At 36.9% G+C, this 23890-nt stretch overlaps 1 protein-coding gene across 6 annotated transcripts in view; it reads right to left on the reverse strand.

Moving 5' to 3' along the window:
- LOC127659953 (bromodomain-containing protein 8-like) overlaps positions 1-10650 on the reverse strand; it is a 31258-nt gene extending 20608 nt beyond the window's left edge. For all 6 annotated transcript variants that reach the window (XM_052149964.1, XM_052149967.1, XM_052149968.1 and 3 more), the window contains exons 1-7: positions 10609-10650; positions 10195-10291; positions 4606-4675; positions 4422-4471; positions 3942-4064; positions 3731-3811; positions 113-177 (exon numbers count right to left, since the gene is read on the reverse strand). In XM_052149964.1, coding sequence (XP_052005924.1) covers positions 113-177; positions 3731-3811; positions 3942-4064; positions 4422-4471; positions 4606-4675; positions 10195-10291; positions 10609-10627 — 505 coding nt within the window. In that variant the 5' untranslated portion in view covers positions 10628-10650. The remainder of the gene's footprint in view (positions 1-112; positions 178-3730; positions 3812-3941; positions 4065-4421; positions 4472-4605; positions 4676-10194; positions 10292-10608) is intronic.
- Between the last annotated feature and the right edge of the window lie 13240 nt (positions 10651-23890).

The raw sequence follows: 23890 nt of genomic DNA on the forward strand, positions 1-23890 counted from the left end.
AAAATATAGTAGCAATATGTTGCACTGTGTCTACTAGCATAAATTGCTAATTAACATTCCTTTTGTGGAACCATTAAGTTGAAAAAGTTCTGAACGTTTAGAAATCTCTCACCCTGATAGGCTGCCTCAGTTGCCCTCTTCTTATGCTCTGCCTCCTCCTCTTCCTGCTTCCTCTTTCTGCCAGCATGAGAGCACACAATCACATGATGAAACACAATGACAGATTTAGCCTAACCACTCTTGGCGAGCACAATCAGGGTTCCATCTCTTTTTAGGTTACAATTTTCCAGAATATTTTATTTGCCCAATGTGTAATATTTATGCAAAAACACATGTATACTGTGTTTATACATGTGTTCAAAATATACATGAGTATATTGTGGTTATTTTTTCTGAATTCCATATTTGACAGTTTAATTAAACTGCAATATCAAAATAGTGTCTAATCAAATTAATTCAATACAACTTTAAATCGAATGCAATATTGTGACAGGGCAGAGGGCGGGGTCGTGATTTTACACACCCGGTCCCTTATCAGGCTAATCAAGCCTCCGACTGCAGACGGAGAGAGAGTTTATGGGCAGCTGTCCGTCCTATGTGTGTGTGTGTGTGTGTGTCTTTTGGTTCATTTCTTTATTAAACTATTATTTATATTGTCAAGCCGGTTCTCGCCTCCTTTCCATTGAACTGCTTTACAAATATATTTTTACAAACCCAATCCCAAAACAGTTTGGACAGTATGAAAAATGCTAATAAAAACACAAATGTACAGTAATTTCAAATTAAATGATTGCAACACGCTCCAAAATTTGGGACAGTCGAGTGTTTTCCACAGTGAAACATCACCATTTCTTCTTTTAACAATTATTAAACATTTGGGCACTGAAGACACAAGTTTATTAAGTTTACAAAGTGGAATTTTCCCCCATTCATCCATTATGTAGGTCTTTAGTTGCATAATTGTACGCCGTATTTTGCTCTTCATTATGCAAGACATTTTCAATTGGAGATGTTCAGGACTGTAGGCAGGCCAAACTAGCACCCACACTCTCTGCTTACACAGGCATGCACTTGTAATCTGGGCAGTATGTGGTTTGAAGTTGTCGGGCTGGAAAATTCTGGGATATTCCTGGAAAAGAGGGTGCTGGATGGCAATATATGCTGCTCCAAAATTTTACATACATGTCTGCATTAATGGTTCCCTCTCAGATGTGCGAGTTACCCATAACATGGGCACTGACACACACTGACACTGGCTTATAGACCTGACGCGAATAACAGCTTGGATGAGCTTTTCCTCTTTGGCCTGGATAACACAACGGTTGTGTAGTATTGTTTTTTTTAAATATGTTCTTTTTGAAATATGGACTCTTCGGAACAAAAAACACAGTTCCGCTGTTCTACTTTCCATCTAAGATGAGACCGAGCCCAGAGAAGTCGGCAGCGCTTCTGGACTGAGTTGATGTACGGCTTCTGCTTTGCATAGTAAAGACTTAACTTGCATCTGTGGATGCAGCGGCGAGTGGTGTTGACTAACAAAGGTTTATTAAAGTTATCCCAAACCCATGTTCATGATATCCATTACAGATGAATGATGTTTTTTAAGATAGTGATGTCTGAGGAATCAAGAGATCGTGCGAATTCAGAAATGGTTTTCGTTTTGCCCTTAACCCACTGAGATTTGACCATATTTGACCATTTGGGGGTAAAATGCCCCAAATCCTTCCAATTTGTGTTTGGGGAACATTGTTCTCAAAGTGCTGGATTATTTGCTGAAGCATCTCTTGGCAAATTGACAAGTCTTGAATGATCCTTGCTCTGAAAGAACTAGGCTGTTTTTGGAGACTCCTTATACAGTATTATGACACAATTACCTCACCTGTTTCACATCGCCATGCTATTTCAACTCGTCAAATTGTTATTAGTCTTAAATTGCCCATCTCAACTTTTTTGGAGCGTGTTGCAATCATCTGATTTGAAATTACAGTACAGAAAAAAAAATACAAAATAAATTCACAAGGTAAAACATTATGTTTAGTTGTGGTGGTTTCAATATAGCAAATGGTAAATATAATTGACAAATCAGTCCTTTTTATTTTTATTAGCATTTTTCATACTGTTCCAACTTTTGGTTGTGCTGCACAAAAGAACATCACAAATTTAAGATTTTGCTTTAATACATTATTATTGTTATAATTATTATTTAATTACAGCTACTGTATAGTCCATTCAAATCTAGGTTTTATTTGGCATTTTCTCACCTCCAGATATGTTCGCTAGAGCACTCTGCTCTCTGTCATGTTCTACAAACACAAAACGTGTGTTGATCATAACGAGGTGTTTTCAGTGTATGAGCGGCTGGCTTCACACATTCATTTTGAAGCACACAGCACATTCAGATTACATTTTCATAAATTTACATTTCCACATTAATTTGGATAAATAAATAAAAATCTCAATTAAAAGCTTACAGGGGGCCTAGGTAGCGCAGCGAGTAAAGACATTGACTACCACCCCTGGAGTCGCGAGTTCAAATACAGGGCGTGCTGAGTGACTCCAGCCAGGTCTCCTTAGCAACCAAATTGGCCCAGTTGCTAGGGAGGGTAGAGTCACATGGGGTAACCTCCTCCTGGTTGCTATAATGTTGTTCTCACTCTCGGTGGGGCACGTGGCGAGTTGTGCATGGATGCCGCAGAGAATAGCGTGAAGCCATTGTAATGCGCCACAAGCCAAGTGATTAGATGCGTGGATTGACGGTCTCAGACGTGGAGGCAACTGGGATTCGTCCTCCACCACCCAGATTGAGGTGAGTCACTACGCCACCATGAGGACTTAGAGCACATTGGGAATTGGACATTTCAAATTGGGGAGGGGAATTTTTTGTTATTTTTTTAAATCTGCTTTTTTGTTTTCAAAACGCCCTCTGTCCACACTGCTATTTTCAAAAGTTTTTTTTTAAAGTTGCTCGTCCACACTGAAACATCCAAAAACACAGAAATCCCCCACCCTGCACATGCTAAAAAAGCCCTGCGTCATTTCCATGTATAGTCTGAACGCAATTGTCCTCACGTTCCACCGCTGGACCGCAATTCCTGTAACCTTCCCGTAGCCTTTGAAGGAATGCAATGTGAAGGCTGTACAAAGTAACAATTATGGTTAACTGCACTATCAAAGTGAAGAGCAGGCACAATAGCACTGCAACAACATGGGTTACCAATGTTAACAACATTAAGTTACAACTTAAATATCAGAAGGAAAAAAAAACATATTTTGCACTAAATCAATACTTTGATAAACTTTTTTGTCAAAGAAAGCAGAGATGACAGCAGATGAGCATAGAATGTATGTGATCAACCGTTGATAATGTTTCACAAGTGACACACCAATACAAATGTGTATTTGACACCTATTCCGAGGCTCGATCACAGCCATGTTTTTGTATATGTAACAAAAACCTTATAAGCAATAGAATAAACTGTTTTAAACATTTAGATATTTTTCTCATTTTCCATGCAAAATTCCAGGTTTTCCCGGACATGTGGGAACCCTGCCAATGCCAACATATTGTGACATTTGTTTAAATCTGTTTATTTGTGTTAAGTTACTATAAGACTAGTTAAAACTTGATTGCATTTAATGAAATAAAATTAATGGTTAATTCTCAACATGTAAAGTGACAAGTGTGGACATGTTTAAGCACAAATGCAGAAACACTAAAGAAATGTCTCACAGCTCAATCTCTGCCCAAAACTCCTCCAGTTTAGAGTCCATGTGACCCACCTGGATCAAATCCACTTCTTTCTTCAGTTTCCTGAAAAGACAAAAACACATTAACCTTACATGTATTTAAAATGTCCATTAACTTTTTTTTTAAATCACCATAAAGATTGTAGGATAGAATTTAACATGAATATATAATGGAATGTGAGAGAGAGATGTACCTGTATTTCTCCTGGGTGTCTTTGATGAGTCTCTTGAGTTCCTCGATTCTGTCTGCTGTCAGTCTGCGGACGATAACGTCTTCAATGGTCTCAACCACCTCCCCTTTCTCACCCCGTTTACGTCTGCATGAAGCACAGGTAAAAAAAAAAAAATAAATAATAATAACAACAAAATAAAATAAAAAACAGTATGCCAGCAGCTTGCTATCATGAAATGGTTCTGGTTTCTTTGATGATGATGATGATGATGATTCAACAACTAGCTAACTGTCTACAATGACACCAAGTGGTCTAATTTCACCTTGAACACACACACACTCACACAAACAAACAACATGCTGTGCACAGAACTACATCTTTAAATTTGATCAACAGATAAGACGATTTGAGGACAAATTTTCCTCTTTTGGGATTTGCAATAACAATGACATGATTCGGTATAGATGCTCAGTTATTTGAAAAAGAAAGACCAAGACTTACTTTGGGGCCTCTGTGGTTTCCAACAGCTCAGAATACTGGGAGGCACAATGCTGTAAAGGACATAGAGGGGTCAGATCCACACATTAGAACACAAATCACTAAGCAGATATTATTCAAAGATAATTCACTGATATTAACACTTATGTGAAATCCCTTCACAAAAGATCACTGCTATTTGTATAACCTTCTGGGAAAACCAGTCTGGGGGTCGTCCAGGCTCTGAAAAGGGTTTGATGGCTCTACTAACAGACACCCTGATAAAAATACAACAAACATATCAAACTCATTTATTGATCACACTTTATAAGATATACAAAGATTATTACATTAGTATAAAATGCTTAATTTCATCCATTTATGTGAATTCAAAAAGACAGAAATGTTTACAGCATTGGGGTGTTTCTTCAATTTCAGGTTGCTTCTTTTTATTAAAACAAACAGAATCCAACTTTTTTCTTTTGTTATATGAAGGTCACATTTAAACAGACTTCAAAACATTTGACCTGGTTTTACTGTTTTATTCTTGTCCCAGACATTCAATATTAAACTATGAAAATCCATTATAAAAAATAAAATGTATTACTTGTTCAAAACTATGATTACTTAAACAGAGAATGAAATAAACACAAATCATTCCAATATTTATTGTGAGAAAATGATTTCTATTTGTTAAAAATTACAACTGTCACAGTTGTGGCATCATTTCCACCACCTCAAACAATTTTGCCACTAATAAAGTTCTCAAAAGTTAGTACTTGTTTACTAAGTCAACAAATGTGTCAGTGCTTGAGATGAAATATGAAATGTTCAAGGTAAATATCACTTGTAAACAGAATTCTTTTTTGGGTGTCATTTCGAATCAAGCTGTAATTTTCCCACATTAAGCAAAACTTACTTTTTATATGACTTTAAATATTATTTAATTGTATGTGTTTAAGTTATATAAATTTTAGCTATGACTTAGCTAAAAAAAAAAAATTATCCTAAATTCACACAAAAATCTTCTCTGATGTGCATACACCATTTGACATTGTTAACAGACAAATAAAATATAGTGTGAGTGTGGACATTTTTCTTAACAAGACTTTCTTGAAGTCCACAGTGCTAAATGTGCCCGAAGTAAAATAAATATCCATAATGTAAATGTATTGACCTGTTTTAGTGACGTCATTTTCCCCCCACAGCTGCCATATTTGTGACCATCAGTGGGAGGAAACATTGGCAGTGAATGGAAAAACACCCTTAAATCTATATTAAGAAAAACCTCAAAAAATGCTATTGATCCATGCCAAGTCTCTGGAAAGGTGTACCTCCGTATGGCGGCAAGTCTGATGTGTGACCGGTGAGTGCACATGCCTATCGGTACATCACCGTAACCATCTCTCATTCAGAAGTTACACACAGGTTCATTGCTAGACTTCAGTGACATCCGGGGCTTAGCCCAAAAGGCATATTAAAATATAAAACTAAGAAGAATCCTTCCTTCCATGAATTCCATGAAAAATGACCACCCCACCTACCAAATAACAATTAGGGCCTATATTAAGCACAACACTGACACCTGTGTTAAATGGATCAAACATGTTTTTAATTTAAATTGCGGATCAAAGCGAAAATTACAGCTTGTCCACTCATTTGTTCATTGATTTTGTAAGCGTTAGTTTCTGCACAAAGTAATTTAAATTTGAAATGGTCATTTATCATAGTATTCTGGGAACAAAGTAAAAATTCAGAGAGGAAATTATAAGCATTATGAGATTAGTCATAATATTTTGAGAATAAATCGAAAAGAAAGTAACATCAAAGTGATAGGGTGGGCAACAGCAAAATGGAGCAACTGCGTCTTTACATACAACACCACTAACCAGGGAGATAATTTTGCAATGCAACCAAGATGAATTTGTGGGAAGTTTTTGTGAGCTCTCGGTTCATGAATGAGGTGTGCATTAGTACAGGATTTTTCAACATGTGGGCGCCTGTCAAGGGAGGCACGAGATACAGGCTTACACTCAAGTGAAGCGAATCATAATTGGAACTGATGTGAATTATTTAAGTCCATTTCAAGACATTGTATGTGGTAATAGCCCCTCAGTTACAGTACTGTTTAGGGAGGAAAACCCAATAACAATGCAGAGCGGGACTACTCGAATCTGTCTGGTTCTTTCTCCTGAATAAATTAAATTTTCAACAAAACCGCTGCAGTGTTCAGAAACTAATGATAACTCTGTGCTGATAAGCCAAAAGACCAAGGATTTCGTTATTGCTAAATCCTAAACTAAAGTAGGCCTACCTGTGATTTAATTACATCCTCCATATCCATCTCTTGCATTAAAGAAGCTCTTAGCAGGGGCCTGGGTAGCTCAGCGAGTAAAGAAAGACACTGACTACCACCCCTGGAGTCGTGAGTTCCAATCCAGGGTGTGCCGAGTGCCTCCAGCTAGGTCTCCTAAACAACCAAATCGGCCCGGTTGCTAGGGAGGGTAGAGTCACATGGGGTAACCTCCTAGTGGTCACTATAACATGGTTCTCGCTCTCAGTGGGGTGTGTGGTGAGTTGTGCATGGACGCTGTGGAGAATAGCGTGAAGCCTCCACACGACTGACCGTCTCAGACCCTGAGGCAACTGAGATTCGTCCTCCGCCACCCGGATTAAGGCGACCATGAGGACTTGGAGCGCATTGGGATTACAAAAAGGAAAAAAAAAAAAAACAGAGAAGTTGCTGGCTCGGCGTCTGTTCTACCATTGTGTTAATGACGCTCTGTTTAGCCATTTCTACTTTATTCTGCTTTATACTAATCATTTTTATATTATTCTCACAATTTTATGACTAAAATCTAAAAAAGTTAAAAACTTTATTCTAATCATTTTGACTTCATTCTCATCTGAAACGTTTATCATAATGCTACGATTTTATTCACAAATTATTACGACTTTAATCCAATAATGCTTCAATTTAAGTCGCATAATTTAATTTTATCAATCTTTTTTTGTTTGTTTTTTTAATGTGCCAATAAAATGCCATTGAGAGATCACCGAGTAAAGTTAAAAATAAACTGATTTATTTTTTTAAATGCATCTCGAAACACCTGCGTTGGGTTTTATGATTCCAGGTTGCTTTTAACGAAGCATAGCTTCAGCTCTGGATAAACGGTAGGAGTGTTTTTTTCCCCTTTTGCACTGGTGTGCAAACTTAACAAGTACAATAATTAGACAAGTTAAATGCCATATGATTTTAAACCATTTCAAAATCAAGGTACCACAAAGAGGCTATTTAAACACAGCAGTTTAACTCAATGCATGTGACATGGAAATCTGAACCAGCATGGGCAGAGTGCATATACAGGCATTGACAATTTGATAATTTTTGTTTGACTTTAATGTGAGATTTTATCATTTTAAAACCTTTGCATTGTGCCATTTAGGCTTATAGCTCACTGTGCTACCTTTTTGAATTGCGTTTGAGGAAATTACATTGCAATAAACATTCTTTGTTCCCGGGTACCGACTCCCAACTAATCCTGAATAACTGAACGAGATGACTGGCGCATGCATTAAAATCTACTTGGTGTGTGGATTGACAAAAACAAATGAAGATTAGAAATTAGGCTTGTAGATTATGCAGTACATTTAGAAATATGGCTTGCATAATAAAACCTCAGTGCCTCCGATAAAGAAAAGCTGTACCCCTTGAGAGAAAATAGAAAGCTCCCACTTGAGGCATTCGTAACATGTCTGATGAACTTCACGAACAGCAGGTAAAAGTCAAAGTGTGAACTGTCAGTTAATGCAAGTTGGGCTCACTGATCGGAATTCATTTACATTTGAGACCAGAATTGCAGCCTGCTCTCCCCCTTGGCTCTGGTAATTAAATAGCAGTATCACCTTTCATGATTTATAAATAGAAACAAATTTCACAACTTGTGCTGCATCCCATAGCGCTGCACATTGAAGGTAAATGGAATTTTGGTCACAAATGTGGTGGCGTGGTCATACAGTGACATCACATGAAACAGGTCAATTTATTGGAATGCACATGAACTACTGAGAAGTGCTAGTTAATGATTTATTAAACATTTATATTTAGAAATAATCTTAATAAAAATAATAGAAAATGTACTATTACTTAAAATAAAAACATACATTTGAATTATTAAAACAGTCTTTTCAACAAATCACCTTGACATTAATATGATTATAAAAATATACATAACATTTTAAAATAAGGATCCATTTGTTAACATTTGTTAATGCATTTGGTATCATGAACTAACCATGAACAAGTATACACTGGAGGACTATGTACAGATTTTGCTCTTATGGAAAGAAAATTGGTACTTTTATTCACCAAATTGGCATTCAGCTGATCACAATGTATAGTTAGTACTTCTAATAATGTGTAAAATTACTATTACAATTTGAAAAAAAACTACTTAAACTACTTCAAAGAGCACTCATCAAAAAAATCATTCACGTACAGCAATGACAGCTTTGCAGATTCTTGGCTAGCTTTCTGTTTGTCCAGATACTCAGGTGACATTTCACCCCACACTTCCTGTAGCACTTGACATATATGTGACTGTCTTGTCGGGCACTTCTCACACACCTTACAGTCTAGCTGATCCCACAAAAGCTCAATGTGGTTAAGATCCATAACACTCTTTTCCAATTATCGGTTTTCCAATGTCTGTGTTTCTTTGCCCACTCTAACCTTTTCTTTTTGTTTTTCTGTTTCAAAAGTGGCTTTTTTTTTGTAATTCTTCACATAAGGCCTGCACCCCTGAGTCTTCTCTTTACTGTTGTACATGAATCTGGTGTTGAGCGGGTAGAATTCAATGAAGCTGTCAGCTGAGGACATGTGAGGCGTCTATTTCTCAAACTAGAGACTCTGATGTACTTATCCTCTTGTTTAGTTGTACATCTGGTCTTCCACATCTCTTTCTGTTCTTGTTAGAGTCAATTGTCCTTTGTCTTTGAAGACTGTAGTGTACACCTTTGTATGAAATCTTAATTTTTTTGGTCAATTTAAAGCATTGTATAGCCTTCACTCTACAAAACAATGATTGACTGACAAGTTTCTAGAGAAAGCTGTTTTTTTTTTTTTTTGCCATTTTGACCAAATATTGAGCTTAAGACATGCCAGTCTATTGCTCACTGTGGCAACTCAAAAACAAAGCCAAAGCTAAGCTTAATTTTATTAACCAAATATCTTTCAACTGTGTTTGATATAATGGTAAGTGATTTTCTAGTACAAAATTAGCAATTTAGCATGATTACTCAAGAATAAGGTGTTGGAGTGACTGCTGCTGGAAATGAGGCCTGTCTAGATTTAATAATAATTAATGATGTTTTTTACATCATTAATGTTCTTACTATACTTTGTGATCAGTTGAATGCCACTTTGGTGAATTAAAGTAAAAATGTATTTCCGAAACAGCAAAATCTGTACATTATTCCAAAGTTTTGGCCACCAGTGTAGATATATTTACAACATTTATTAATCTGTGTTATTGTAAATTAATACAATTATGATCGTTCATTGTTAGTTCATAGTGTTTTAACTATTGTTAACAATGAAACTTAAAAAAAAATATTACTAGATGTTGAAATGAATATTAACCAGGATTAATACATGCAGTAAAAGTTTGATCATTGTTAGTGCATGTTAACAAATGATGTTAACATATGAAACCTTATAGTAAAGTGTTTCCAAAATATTTGCATATTAACACATTTCACACATATTTATGGGTGGTGAATAGTTATTTATTCATACCAGTTCTGATCTCCGCTTCTCATCACAGAGGAGGCGAGACAGAGTTTCTCCCGGACAGACCAGGGTTCAGTCGGACCCAGTAACAGCATCTTGTGTTCTGCAGGGACAGTTCAATATTACATATACATTTACTTTGACCTTACAACATGAACAATTCAATAAACAGACAAAACCCGAATCACACAAATTAGCATATTTTAAACCAAATTGAAAGAAGTGTGCGTTGATAATGTAAACACAAATCGCCTTTGTTATCTTGAAGCCAGTTAGCACAACTGCTAAACTGCTCGCCAAGCGTTACTAAAGGCTCCAGCCTGAATTAACATTAGGCAAATTACTGCAGACTCCAGTTTAATATGTGCGTTAACTCTAGACGGTGGGTTCAACCAGTTAATGAGAAAAAAAAACACTTACTTCCCACCCCAGTCGACATGATCGCCGCACTCGTTCTCCTCACTTCCGCCGGTTCTATTATGGTGCAACACTTAACATGAGGCGCCACACAAATTACCTTCCGATCCCAAATGCCAATCAGTGAGGGGGATTAACTGAAATGGTAGAGCGCATGCGAGAGGTAGCGGGATCGATGCCCGCATCCTCCAAATGTTATATATTTATTTAATCACGATCATAATATAGAACAATTTCGAAATTTACTTTATGGCCAAAAGCACATGTATGGGCATTCACTCTATTGGGTTTATTATCTCTGACCAGAAGAATCAGAATCAGAATCAGCTTTATTGCCAAGTATGCTTACACATACAAGGAATTTGTCTTGGTGACAGGAGCTTCCAGTGTACAACCATACAAACAATACCAAAAACAGCAGCAAGACATAGGTAATTAAAACAAAAAAGAATAAAAAATAAATAATTATACATATACGTACATACACTTCATACATACCCACATACACACACATAGTGCAAATCTAATACAATCTGTTATATAAAGAACAAAAATACAGTATATTATGTACAGAGCAATGTATGTAATGGCAGAAGTGGATATGTTGGATAATATAAATAGACTTAAACGGTGTATTGCACATAATTATTGCTCAATTGGGCGGCTTTAACTGTTTATGAGATGGATAGCCTGAGGGAAAAAACTGTTCCTGTTACTGACAGTTCTGGTGCTCAGAGCTCTGAAGTGCCAGCCAGAAGGCAACAGTTCAAAAAGGTAGCAGGCAGGGTGAGTTGGGTGCAGAGTGATTTTTACAGCCTTTTTCTTCACTCTGGAAACGTATAGTTCTTGAAGGGGGGCAACCAATAATCCTCTCAGAGATAACGACCTTTGTGTAGTCAGTCCACTGTCGGCCGTCTTTGGAATGCTCTCGGGAGGCTATTTAGCCAGTGCAGCCAGATACTATACTATCTATCTATCTAAAGACCAAAACGGTTGGTCAAGATTATATATATTTCATATAAATTACATATTTCAAATCAGCAATAAAATCTGACAGTAATGGTATCATAAATTGTGATTCTTTACCTCATATTACGCTAAAAACCGAAATTCTCCTGGCATGTACAGCGTTCTAGAGTTGATTTGACAGGTGATGTTAGTACCTAAACAGTGACTGGCTCTTTTAACTGTAAGACGGGAATTCCTTTCTACATTAGTTGACTGTTGGACATTCCAATTTCTCCCATTTATTTTAATAGAAGTGGCCCCTCTCTGCTAAATAATCTCTGGTTGAGCGGCTCCATTTTCCTGGGGGTCTAACTGGGGAAACTAATGTGGGTGGAACTTCCACCAGAAGTCGTTCTACTGCATTCCCTAGCTCTGGCTGCAGTCATTTTTAGACCATGTTTACAGCTGGTAATAAGACGCTTTTTGGATGATCCGATCGCAAAGGTCAGCGCAAAATATTGTTGTGAACTGGTTGCAAAATGTTTTGTGATTGGATCACAAAAAACACAAACAGAAGTAGTCAAAAACCACATTGCATTTGAAGTTTAAAACGGCATCCTGATGCGTCCCGGACAGCAGCAAAACACCACCTCTCATTTGTCAATCACCCGTCAAAAAAACTTACATGCAGATTTAAAAGGAAATAACCATCCCATCGGAAAACTTAAAAAGCAATTACATACCCAAGTATGTGAACTTAACAGCTCTTCCTTAGGGTGTACTCACACTATGCAATCTGTACTGTGTTCGAGCACTTTTGACCCCTAAAGTCCAGTTCGTTTGACTAGTGTGATTGCTCTGTACCGTGCCCAGGCAGTTGGCTTAGGCATGGTATGCATCTAGTGTGATTGCTAACCATGACCGAGCATGGAACTCGAAACATGACGTCAGTGATGCAACTGGGCAAAGGGATCACTTTGGTCTATGGCATAGGTGCAGTGTTTACTGGAAATTTGGGATGATGAGAGTATACAGGAACAATTGGATACAACACACAAGAACACACAAAAACGAACAGATATTTGTTAAAATTCGCAACTTCGTGCTCGTGGATACCAAAGAACCATTGAGCAATGACGTGACAAGCTGAAAAAACTGTGGGTTCTGTATCTGAACGTACGGAATGCACTCCAAAAATCTGGCAACTCATTGGATGAAAAGGATACATTTCAGTGGTACGATGCTGTTGACAAGTAGGTATTTGAGTTGGCCATGTGTCACCGTGCCCCAAATGACTCAAAATATGCCACAAAGTAATGTTACATTGATGGACTCCATTGTTCTCTGGAAGAGAATGAAAGCAACACCCATATTTCTCGCTAAGCATCACAGGATGTAGCAAAAAGGTGGATAAGTCCATCTCTGCTAAATTATCTCTGGTAATGGCCAACTGGCGTGTTACAAATTAAGTCACCGTTTAGGGAGACTATACTGTACAAATTAATGAGGAGAGTCGTAAACTGACACCTACCCGTCTTAAAATGTTTGGTGTGTTCTCTTGTAAAACATCCATTTTATGTAAGTAAACTCCACACATAGTTCATTCCAAAAGGAATTTTTTAGTGTAAAACACGTTGCAGATTGACAGATAGGCGATCAGGTCATTAATTGATGAGTTGTTTCCTCACAAAAGCAGTTTATTCAGCACACTGAAGCATCTCCACCTTAGACATCCATTCTAAAAGAACAGCCTCTTGTCTCCTCGTCAATGTTTCGCCCATTGAATGTCTGTGGAATCACCACGTTATGCATTGCTTTGCTAACCCCTGATCCCCCCTCTTGTGTGCTCAAATTTGTAGAAGGGCTCTGGTTTAGCTACACCAGTTATTTGCATGCAGGCATTGATCCAGCTACTTTTTGCATGCTAAGCAAGCGCACTACCATTTGAGCTAACCCCCCTCTATTGAGATCTGCAGGCATTAGGGGTTAACCCAAAGTTTATTGGGTCTTTGTATAATTTACATGTCTGACATTTGAGTGAAAATAAGAATATGAGTTATTACTTTTGTGTTGTTGTTATTGTGTTTGTATGCCCATGTTGTTCAAATGTTAATTTCACCAGAAAACTCCAGTAATATTTAGAACAGGGCACGTGATAGTAATGTGATTCTATGAGACCAGATAGGGTTTGCAGACAGTGATACCATCAGTGTGCACTACCCGGCATTCGTGGTTGTGCACCATCTCCGTGTTTATATCTGCGTCTCCCCAGGGCTTGGTATTTATTTTTTGGCTCACCAGCCACTGTGGCTAGTTGTATTCCAAATCACTAGCCACTCACCATTTCCACTAGCCAAAATCCCCCATCCCACAAAAAGTGACAAAAACAACTGGAGACTGAATGTTATTTGAACAAGAATAATATGAAGTTCAGTAGGACACAGATCTAATGATTTAAGTCACCTTAAGGCAAACATGACCAGTTAGAACAGGAGTAAGATAGAAAAAGGGCAAAAAATAATTTGTCCATTTGTCCATTTTTCCATGGAAATCCAGATTTGATCTTTTCTAAATTGTACTTGCCATCATGGACATTTACCATAGTTCTTCCATTTTTAAACAGTGGCATTTGTAATGATAAAGGTCATAAGGTCATAGGTCATAAGAACAGGTCAGACCATGAATGGTTCCAGAATACTGTGGTTAGGCTAATGTAGATAGATTGATATCAAATTATAATGGCCTAAACACATTTAGAAACCTTTAACTACAACGTCACATTTAATAATTCTATGGAGTACAAAAGGTGAAATTGGGTAGAATATTTTTTCTTTTTCTCCCCAATTTGGAATGTCCAATTCCCAATGTGCACTAAATCCTTGTGGTGGCATAGTGATTCACCTCAATCTGGGTGGCGGAGGACGAATCTCAGTAGCCTCGGCATCTGAGACAGTCAATCTGTGCATCTTATTACATGGCTTGTTGAGTGCATTACCGCAGAGATGTAGCACGTGTAGAGGCTCGAGCTATTCTCAGAGGAACGCACAACTCACCACGTGCGAGAACCACACATTATAGCAACCACGAGGAGGTTACCCCATGTGATTCTTCCCTCCCTAGCAACTGGGCCAATTTGGTTGCTTAGGAGACCTGGCTGTAGTCACTCAGAATGCCCTGGATTCAAACTCACGACTCCATGGGTGGCAGTCAGTGTCTTTACTCATTGTTCATTTTCAGTCATGTTCAATTTCATTGCATCATTTTCCACAAATGGAAAAATACATTAATCTTTTTTTTCATTTATGGAAGAAAGAAAGTCTAACGGGTTTGGATCAAAATAAAGTGAATGACAGAATATTATTAATAACAAAAAAAGTCTTATAGATGCCCTAATAATTGTAATATGCATCTATACCCGATGCCAGTTAGTGTTACTGCAGTAACAACGTTTTAGTTTGGATGTTGATGTATATTTTAAAAACCCAGTAATTGATGTACATGCATTTCACACCGTTGTCTCTTCATTTGTGCTGTTAATGTCAGGGCTGTCTTGGAATTTGAGAAGTTCAAATTCATCCATATAGAGCTTTATACTAGAACATTCTCTATAGAATTCAAATGGGTCACATAAGCCACAATATCGTGTAAAGCCCAACTGAATCAGGCAAGTTTCTGGAGCATGGTGATGTGCGCTACGGCGGTTCGAGCGAAACCACGCTTCATTTGCCCTGCACAGATGCGTGTCAGCTGTGAGAAGCATATTTACTGCTTATAAAGTGCTGAACACGAGATGAATACAATTAAATTTGCTTAGGCTACCCGTCAAAGTGGCTAGGAAGAGCGACGGCATTAACCGACACTGCCTATTTCTACCTGCATTTGGCAGGTGGGCGGGTGTTCATGTCAAGCCTTGCATCTCCAGCTGAACACATATAGATAGGCTTTACAATATGAAATAGCCTTTCTGTGGACCCCCCTCCAGTCTGGGCCCCCATCAAGCCCAGGCCCAGGACAAAAGGTCCCATTGACCCCCCTTATCGGCGGCCCTGGGAGGAGGAACCCCCTCAAACAGTAAAAAATAAACATGTACAAAATATTAACCTATATTTTAGATTTACGCATTTTTATTAAATAACAAAACATTCCATCCAAGTGAATTGTGTAATTTTTAACAATATAAAAATGTATCTAACTTTTACATTTTATTTGGTTAAAGATTACTTCATGGAATTGATGTTATGAAGTTGAAATGTAAAATATTTACAATAACTGTTTTGAGTGTACATCTACAAGTTTTATTTTTTTATAATTGCAACAACAAAATAACAAATTGTTGATTTCTGATCTTGTAATAATGAAATATTGTAAAATAGTTTTTAATGATTGTATGGCGAGCTGATGTTTCGATATGATATGTGTATTTACTTGGATTTGTTTTAACTGAATATGCTATTCATTTTACACCCAGAATAATATTATAGATATCAGCAATTCTTTAATAATCATATATAAATATAAAATTCATGAGTTTGGGTTCATGAAACCTTTTAAGAAAAAAAAATATTGATGTATATAAAATACATTTATTGGCAATCATTTCCAGAATCTTGCTGTACATTACATCAGTATTTGTGTTTACCTAGTCAACACACTCCAAAAATACACATGACCCTTGATCTGAAATGAATAAAGTTTACAGCCACAAGGTGGAGACATCGCACTGCAACATACATGAGCCTCAAAATTATTTGACACTGAAGTGGCATTTCAAGTAATATAGTAGGCATACAAGCACACTATCAAGCAAGATACTTAACAAAAATAAGTTGGTTAGGCTTGAAATTAAATAGATATAATTTTCAAAATGAAGACGAAAGTTATTTGGATATTTTCTGATTGTGGCTGTGTCTTTGGAAGGCTGCATGCTAGGTAGGACGCGTCTTTTGAAGGCTGCAGTATATCGAGCGTCCTCCTTTAAAACAGTCTCAACGAGACGGCCTTCGTAGGACAAACGGAAACGGAGCGTAACATGGTTGCTATGGCAGCACGCCACTCTTTAACAAGCGGGAGCGCTTCGAGTGAGAAGGGAACAAAGTCCCTTTAGAAGGGAATGTATGAGGTACATTTTAGGAGAGTTATAATGATGTTAAGAGAAAGGAAAATAGATTTTACAGGTGTCATTTTAGTCTAATACTTTATTTTAATTATATACTAATATAATTATACATATTATATATTTTGCACCCATTTGCTGGGGTACTTCAACTTGGGAATTAACATTACTTGCGTTCTAACATCATATTTACGGGCAAATTGGCGTTATATATATATATATTTTTTTTTAGACATTAACGTTGAAGCAAACAATTGTGGGTTATGATTGCCCACAAAGGATACACCTCATGGATCCTCCGAATTCCTTTGAAAGAAAGTCGCATTCGAAGTGTCCTAATCGCATTTCTGAAACGAGACAGCCTCGATGACGTATGCGGACGACAAATGCGACCCCCGGAGGACACAGCCTTCCAAACGAGTCACAGCCTATCTTCAAGTGGAACATGTCCATATGTGATGAACTACACCTGTGGATCTGACGCCTGTGAGAACTGACTTCATACATCCACTAAAAATCATCTTGATTTAAAAGTAACTGTAACAAATGTCAGAAAAGTGAACTTAGTTCTGTGAAAAGCTCTTGCATCATTTGTTTACAGGCCTGGTTTGACAGCCTATGTAATGCAATGGCATTCATGCATTTTAAGTGTGGCTTAAGTGTCCAAATACATTTTGGGGCAACTGTATATGACAATATTACAGTGGCTCAGAGGTGCACAACATCACCAGATTAGCAAAGCAAATTAATCTGAAAACACAACAGAAATATATCACAAAGCAATGAAATTAAGGCACAACACAACAAAATTATCAGAAAAGAAAAAATTATTTGTTGTGGATTAATTTAGGTGTGTTATGGCACACTTTTTGTGGCTTAATTTAGCTTTGCTGTGGTTTATTTTTGTTTTCAGCTTTTATTTGCTTTGCTAATTTGGATTTGTTTTGCACCCCTGGGCCACCATACAACATAGATTACCTGTCACAAAATCCCTCCTTTGAGACTGATACTATGTTAAAGACTTTATTGCAAACATGTTAAGATTGTTTGATGCTTGTTAAATTGTAGGCTTTGTACATTTTTTTCCCCAGTCACCATTGTTGTTATGCCACAAATCATCCAACTTTACCCACCTATTAGGGATCCGATTTTTTCCGTATTCCAGCTGAGGTGAGATCTTTATTACCATCAAACTGGGGTGGTCACCAGCTATTATACTTAGTAAGGGACTGACTTGGCAGCAGTTTTACATTTAAATCTGTGTAATGGATAAAATTCATTGTCTAATGTTCTGAAATCTGACCTACCCGCTCAGGATGGTCTACCAGTAGCTGTCATGTTTATTTAATGAAATGTGCTTCTTTTACTGGATGAGCTAACTTTAACATTACAACACTGGCATCTTGTCAGCAGAAAATAGCTATCAGGATGAACCACCATCTAATAAATATGTTAGAAATATGGGTAGAACATCTTATCAGAATGATACTTATAACTAGGGTTGGGCGATGTCCCCTAAATTGGCAGTTGACGATGTTGACAGTAAAACATCGCGATGGACGATGATATCGTCGGTGGGGCGGGGTTATATAATTTCATATAATTTTCAAAAATTATATGACAAATTATAATTTCGTTATTTTACTAACCCAACTAATGACTCGTCGGCACTTTATCAGTAGGTTGCACGACACGTGAAGCATTTTTTTTTAGCTTTCACTTAAGAAGAGTTGTGCACTTTTTATTTTAATATATCTCTTTGCATAAATACTATTTTCCACTTAAAAACTATCATTTCGTTATTTTACTATCCCAACTGACTCATCCGCGCTTTCCAATAGGTTGCACGTAAGGGGGAAAAATATTTCTTCCACTTAAGAAGAGTTGTGCACTTTTAAGCACTTTTTATTTTAATATATCTCTTTACGTAGATATTTTTTTTCTACTGAAAAACTATAATTTCGTTATTTTACTAGCCCAACTAATTAGTAGCCTACTCATCCGGGCTTTTTAATATATTGCGCCTAAGAAAAAAAAAGTCGTCTTTGGGCAGAAATGACCATGTACCTGCAGGAAATGGCCATTGATTGGGAAGAGGACCCGCTGACTTGGTGGAAAACGAACGACAAAAGGTTTCCGTTCATGGCAAGATTAGCACGGAAATATCTGTGCATATGTGCTACCAGTGCTCCATCAGAGCGGGTCTTCAGCACAGCGGGTAGTGTAGTTAGGCCTACTCCAATCCGCAGCTTATTAAAACCAGATAAAGTGAATATGTTGGTATTTCTGGCCAGAAACATCGAAATTTAAACATGGTCTATGGTGAAAGATATTAGACTTCTTTACGCATTTTTCGCCATCCGTTGCGGAGCTATTCGATTTTGCATATTATTTTTTAAACGTTCATTTGTGTAGTTCATATGACCACTTTACAATATTTCAATAACATAATTTATTTTGTAGCCTGTGCTGAAGTTAATTGTGCTGCTAATTATAAGTGAAATGTTAATGCCGAGTTTCGGTCTGAGTGTTGTTCCCGTTTCATTTGTTGTTCTTCTATGTTTTAATAAATGTGTGTTATTCATATTCACCTTGTTTCTTTCATTTGATTTGACATTATGGATTTATGGCCAAGGAAATTTTTCTTTAAAAGTATTAACCAGACAAAAGTTATTTGACGTTCGCTGGTCTGGGTTTATCTTAAGCTGCCGCTTCAGTGTACACAAGAGCTATGTGACAATGAGCAAGATTTTCTGAGACACTACAACTACTAATAATTAATTAATAAAGGCTATTTTCTTGTAGCCCACAACATAAAATATTTTAATCTAAATGTACAGCGTAAGACATGTAAAAAAAGACAAGAAGCTAACAATGTCAAGATCAATATTTTTGCAGCCTGCCTGACACGGTATTTTCACAGACTAAGACATCACGTCTCTGGCATACTACAGTATTTAAAATAGCATATATGCATTAGTTATATTCTCAATTTAATTTACAGAGCAATCCCTGCAAAGTTTTTAGGTTAACTATAGAAGAGACTAGGATTAGTGAGTCACACTAGCAAGACTCGCAAAAGGGGGCGTGGCATCACGATGGTGGCTCTACATCGTGATGTTGGTCAGCCATCACGATGGACGATGATATCGTCCATCAGCACAACCCTACTTATAACCCTAACCAAATCCTCACTCTAAGCCTAAAACTATATCACATCATGCTATATATACAGTATGTACTGCAATATAGCTTCAGCCATATTATGGGAAATCATGGGACCATAATATCTCACTTTAAGAAATAAACCTAAAAGATTTGCTTGATACACTTAAGGCAGATTACACACTAGAACTGCAGGTAGGCCATAAAAAACACATATTAGTTTTATACGGTTGGTTATTAACAGGCTATGCAAAACTACACGAATAAACACATGTACACAAAATCATAATGCTAACAGTTAAAAAGATATTAAACAATACAGAAAACGTAAATGGGGAATTATTTACATTACAAGTCATGGTTTCTAGGTGCATGATGGAAAATCAACTGGCCCCAGCTGAAGACACAATGTATTAATTTCAAGAGAACACAAAATGTTTTTTGTGCGACAACGCAAAGTTTCTCAGGGAATCAGAAATTTAAAATCTAAAATTTTGATAATGCAAATGTTTTTAAAAAAATAAATACAAATGTTTTGGAGAGGGAATGCAAAATAAATGCAAAAGTTTGGAATATTGTACAGATTTTGCTCTTATGGTAAGAAATTGATACTTTTATTCACCAAAGTGGTATTCAGCTGATCAGAATGAATAGTCAGGACATTAATAACGTGAAATTACTATTACAAATTTTTTTTTCAGAGCTTCTTAAACTACTTCAAAGAGTTCTAATCAAAAAATCCTCCAATGACAGCTTTGCAGATTCTTGGCATTCCAGCTGTCAGTTTGTCCAGATACTCAGGTGACATTTCACCCCACACTTCCTGTAGCACTTGACATAGATGTGACTGTCTTGTCGGGCACTTCTCACACACCTTACAGTCTAGCTGATCCCACAAAAGGTCAATGGGGTTAAGATCCATAACACTCTTTTCCAATTATCTGTTGTCCAATGTCTGTGTTTCTTTGCCAACTCTAACCTTTACTTTTAGTTTTTCTGTTTCAAAAGTGACTTTTTTTGTAATTCTTCCCATAAGGCCTGCACCCCTGAGTCTTCTCTTTACTGTTGTACATGAATCTGGTGTTGAGCAGGTAGAATTCAATGAAGCTGTCAGCTGAGGACATGTGAGACGTCTATTTCTCAAACTAGAGACTCTGATGTACTTATCCTCTTGTTTAGTTGTACATCTGATCTTCCACATCTCTTTCTGTTCTTGTTAGAGCCAGTTGTCCTTTGTCTTTGAAGACTGTAGTGTACACCTTTGTATGAAATCTTCAGTTTATTGGCAATTTCAAGCATTGTACAATCTTCATTCCTCAAAACAATGATTGACTGACGAGTTTCTACAGAAAACGTTTTATTTTTTTGCCAGTTTTGATCCTAATATTGACCTTCAGACATGCCAGTCTATTGTATACTGTGGCAACTCACAAACAAACACAAAGACAATGTTAAGCTTCATTTAACTAACCAAATAGTATTCAGCTGTGTTTGATATAATGACAAGAGGTTTTCTTGTATCAAATGATCAACTTAGCTTGATTACTCAAGGATAAGGTGTTGGAGTGACTGCTGCTGGAAATGGGGCCTGTCTAGATTTGATCAAAAATGACTTTTTTCAAATAGTGATGATGATATGTTTACATCAGTAATGTCCTGACTATACTTTGTGATCAGTTGAATGCCACTTTGGTGAATTAAAATACCAATGTCCTTCTGAAACAGCAAAATCTGAACATTATTCCAATCTTTTGGCCACCAGTGTATCATTATCATAATTGTTACTTAACGTTTTCTACCTATTGTCATGGTGTACGCAGCTCAAGGTTAAGGGCATGACCTCATAAATGATGTGACTTCGTAAATGAAAATCCATTGCAAATGAACAAATAACATGGGGAGCACATTCTGTAAGGTAGAATATTATTTCAGGACACCTACCAAATAAGATTAAAATGCCAATCATATACAGTAATGGTACAAAACAAACTAAACCTATTAGATTTTATCAAATTATGACTAATTAATATGGTCCCTGGATAGCTGCCCTCTCACAGTTTGCACTACTGAGCAGAAATTTTGTTTGTCAGCAGTATCAGACCAAGATATCCATGCTGAATTTTTTAGCCTGAGAATCTGTGCTATCCGTGTTGTACAGCAAATATTAATGAACGCATCGGCATAATATGATGTCCTTGGGCATCTCCACGGTTATAACACCATTCTCTTGAATCAATATCTCTGTTGCATATAATTGATGGGCTCATCTTATTCAGCGAAGGGTTGAGAAGCACCCGGGGTGAACAGAGAATGTGAGGTGAATCTGTGAGGATAAGTTGCTGGGTTTCGTTGGGGAGAACCACACTGTTGGACTGTATGCTGTAATCACAGTGATGTGTTGGTCAGAGTGGACCGCACAGCAGACCAGGCCGCACTGCCATGTAGTATAGTTTGAGTTCAGTCTGTTCACTTCTCTTGGCTGTAGGGGGTTTGGGCAACAGCTACACAACAACAGCTGTTGCTAAAGAGAGAGAGAGAGAGAGAGAGAGTAGTGACAAATAAAGAAATGGGATGTTTGAAACAAACAGCTCAGAGGCGTTTAAACAGAGGACCTTTTTCGGAAGCTAATGAAAAGATGAATATTGACTAATTCTTTCCTTTCTGTGTGTGGTGGACTTTTGACATGAGGAGACAAACTCTCCTCTCTGCATTTGTTTTTTTAGTCCAATGTAAATTCATGTCTAAGTTCCATTTCAAGTTTTCATTGTTTTCAGGTTAAAGGCATATAGAACACAATGCCTTTAACCTTTCACTTTACACTTTCAACAAGCTACCAATACTATAATATTTCTGTATGTTTACATTAACATACTATTTACACTCTTTCCAAATCTCATTAAGTTTATACATATTTATAAAAATAAAAAAATTACATACGTTGCTTGGTTGTTTTACATGGTTCAGTTTTAAGAAACCCTTAAAGGTGCACACAGTAATTTTTTCCTCATTTAAAAAGTTCTCCTAAAGACATGAATTGTAATTTTGCAGACTCCAGTCATATCAGTAACCTTATAAAAGCTGTTTTATTCTACATGAAGAGGGTCAACATGGGGGCTGCCATGTTACAATAACATGACCAGCTGAATACTACTCACTTCATCTCAGAAACCATCCTGTTATTGGACACTTAAAGTAATCATGGCTGACTGTGAATACTACATTTCTACATTGGCATCTGAAACTGAATGATGCTGCATTCTAGCCGTTAGTGTAAGTCCAAGATGACACAAAGACAAAAGTTACTGAGTGCACCTTTAAATGTATGGGTGTTTCAGCAAACATTTGAACATGCTTTGGGTCTTTAGTGACCCGGCACATATATCTATTGCCACTATTTTCAAAGCGTTTTCTAGACCATTATAAAACAATGGAATTCGGATATTATATTTTGATGTAATATTTTTCAAATATGAAAAGAGATGATGTAACAAATCTTAGAGCATCATTACTTCCACACTACAATATTTGACACGAGCTACACATATGTATTTTCTCAGGCAATTATTGAATATATATATATATATAGACCTACAATTACATCATTTCAGTAGAACACCCAAACGACAACAGAAAAACAGTGTTAATGTGTTACACTTGCTATAGTTTACTTCCACGTTGCTTCATCAAATAGCAATGTCAAATGTAAATCATGTCAATCACTGAAACAACACCACCACCTTGAGTAAAAATGAACATATACTGTTGTATGTACCGTATGTGTACACACATATGGGATATCTCTAATTAACCATCTTTGCACAGAAAATTGACATGACATAGTAGTCATTTGTATGAATACAATACAAATTTTTCTTGTAATAAACAAAGAAATAGATATCATGTGATAGTAAACCTATATAGATTATAATAACGGAAGTTACATGCTACTGTTACATATCTTGTGTCACTAACAACCCTATACACTTTTGGTAATTAAGCAATTAGCTTTTTTTTTTTTTTTTTAAATGGATGAGGTAAAGGGGGTGTAATGAGGTCACA

The sequence above is a fragment of the Xyrauchen texanus genome, chromosome 19 (assembly GCF_025860055.1).
Source record: "Xyrauchen texanus isolate HMW12.3.18 chromosome 19, RBS_HiC_50CHRs, whole genome shotgun sequence".
In the NCBI taxonomy this organism is placed as follows: domain Eukaryota; kingdom Metazoa; phylum Chordata; class Actinopteri; order Cypriniformes; family Catostomidae; genus Xyrauchen; species Xyrauchen texanus.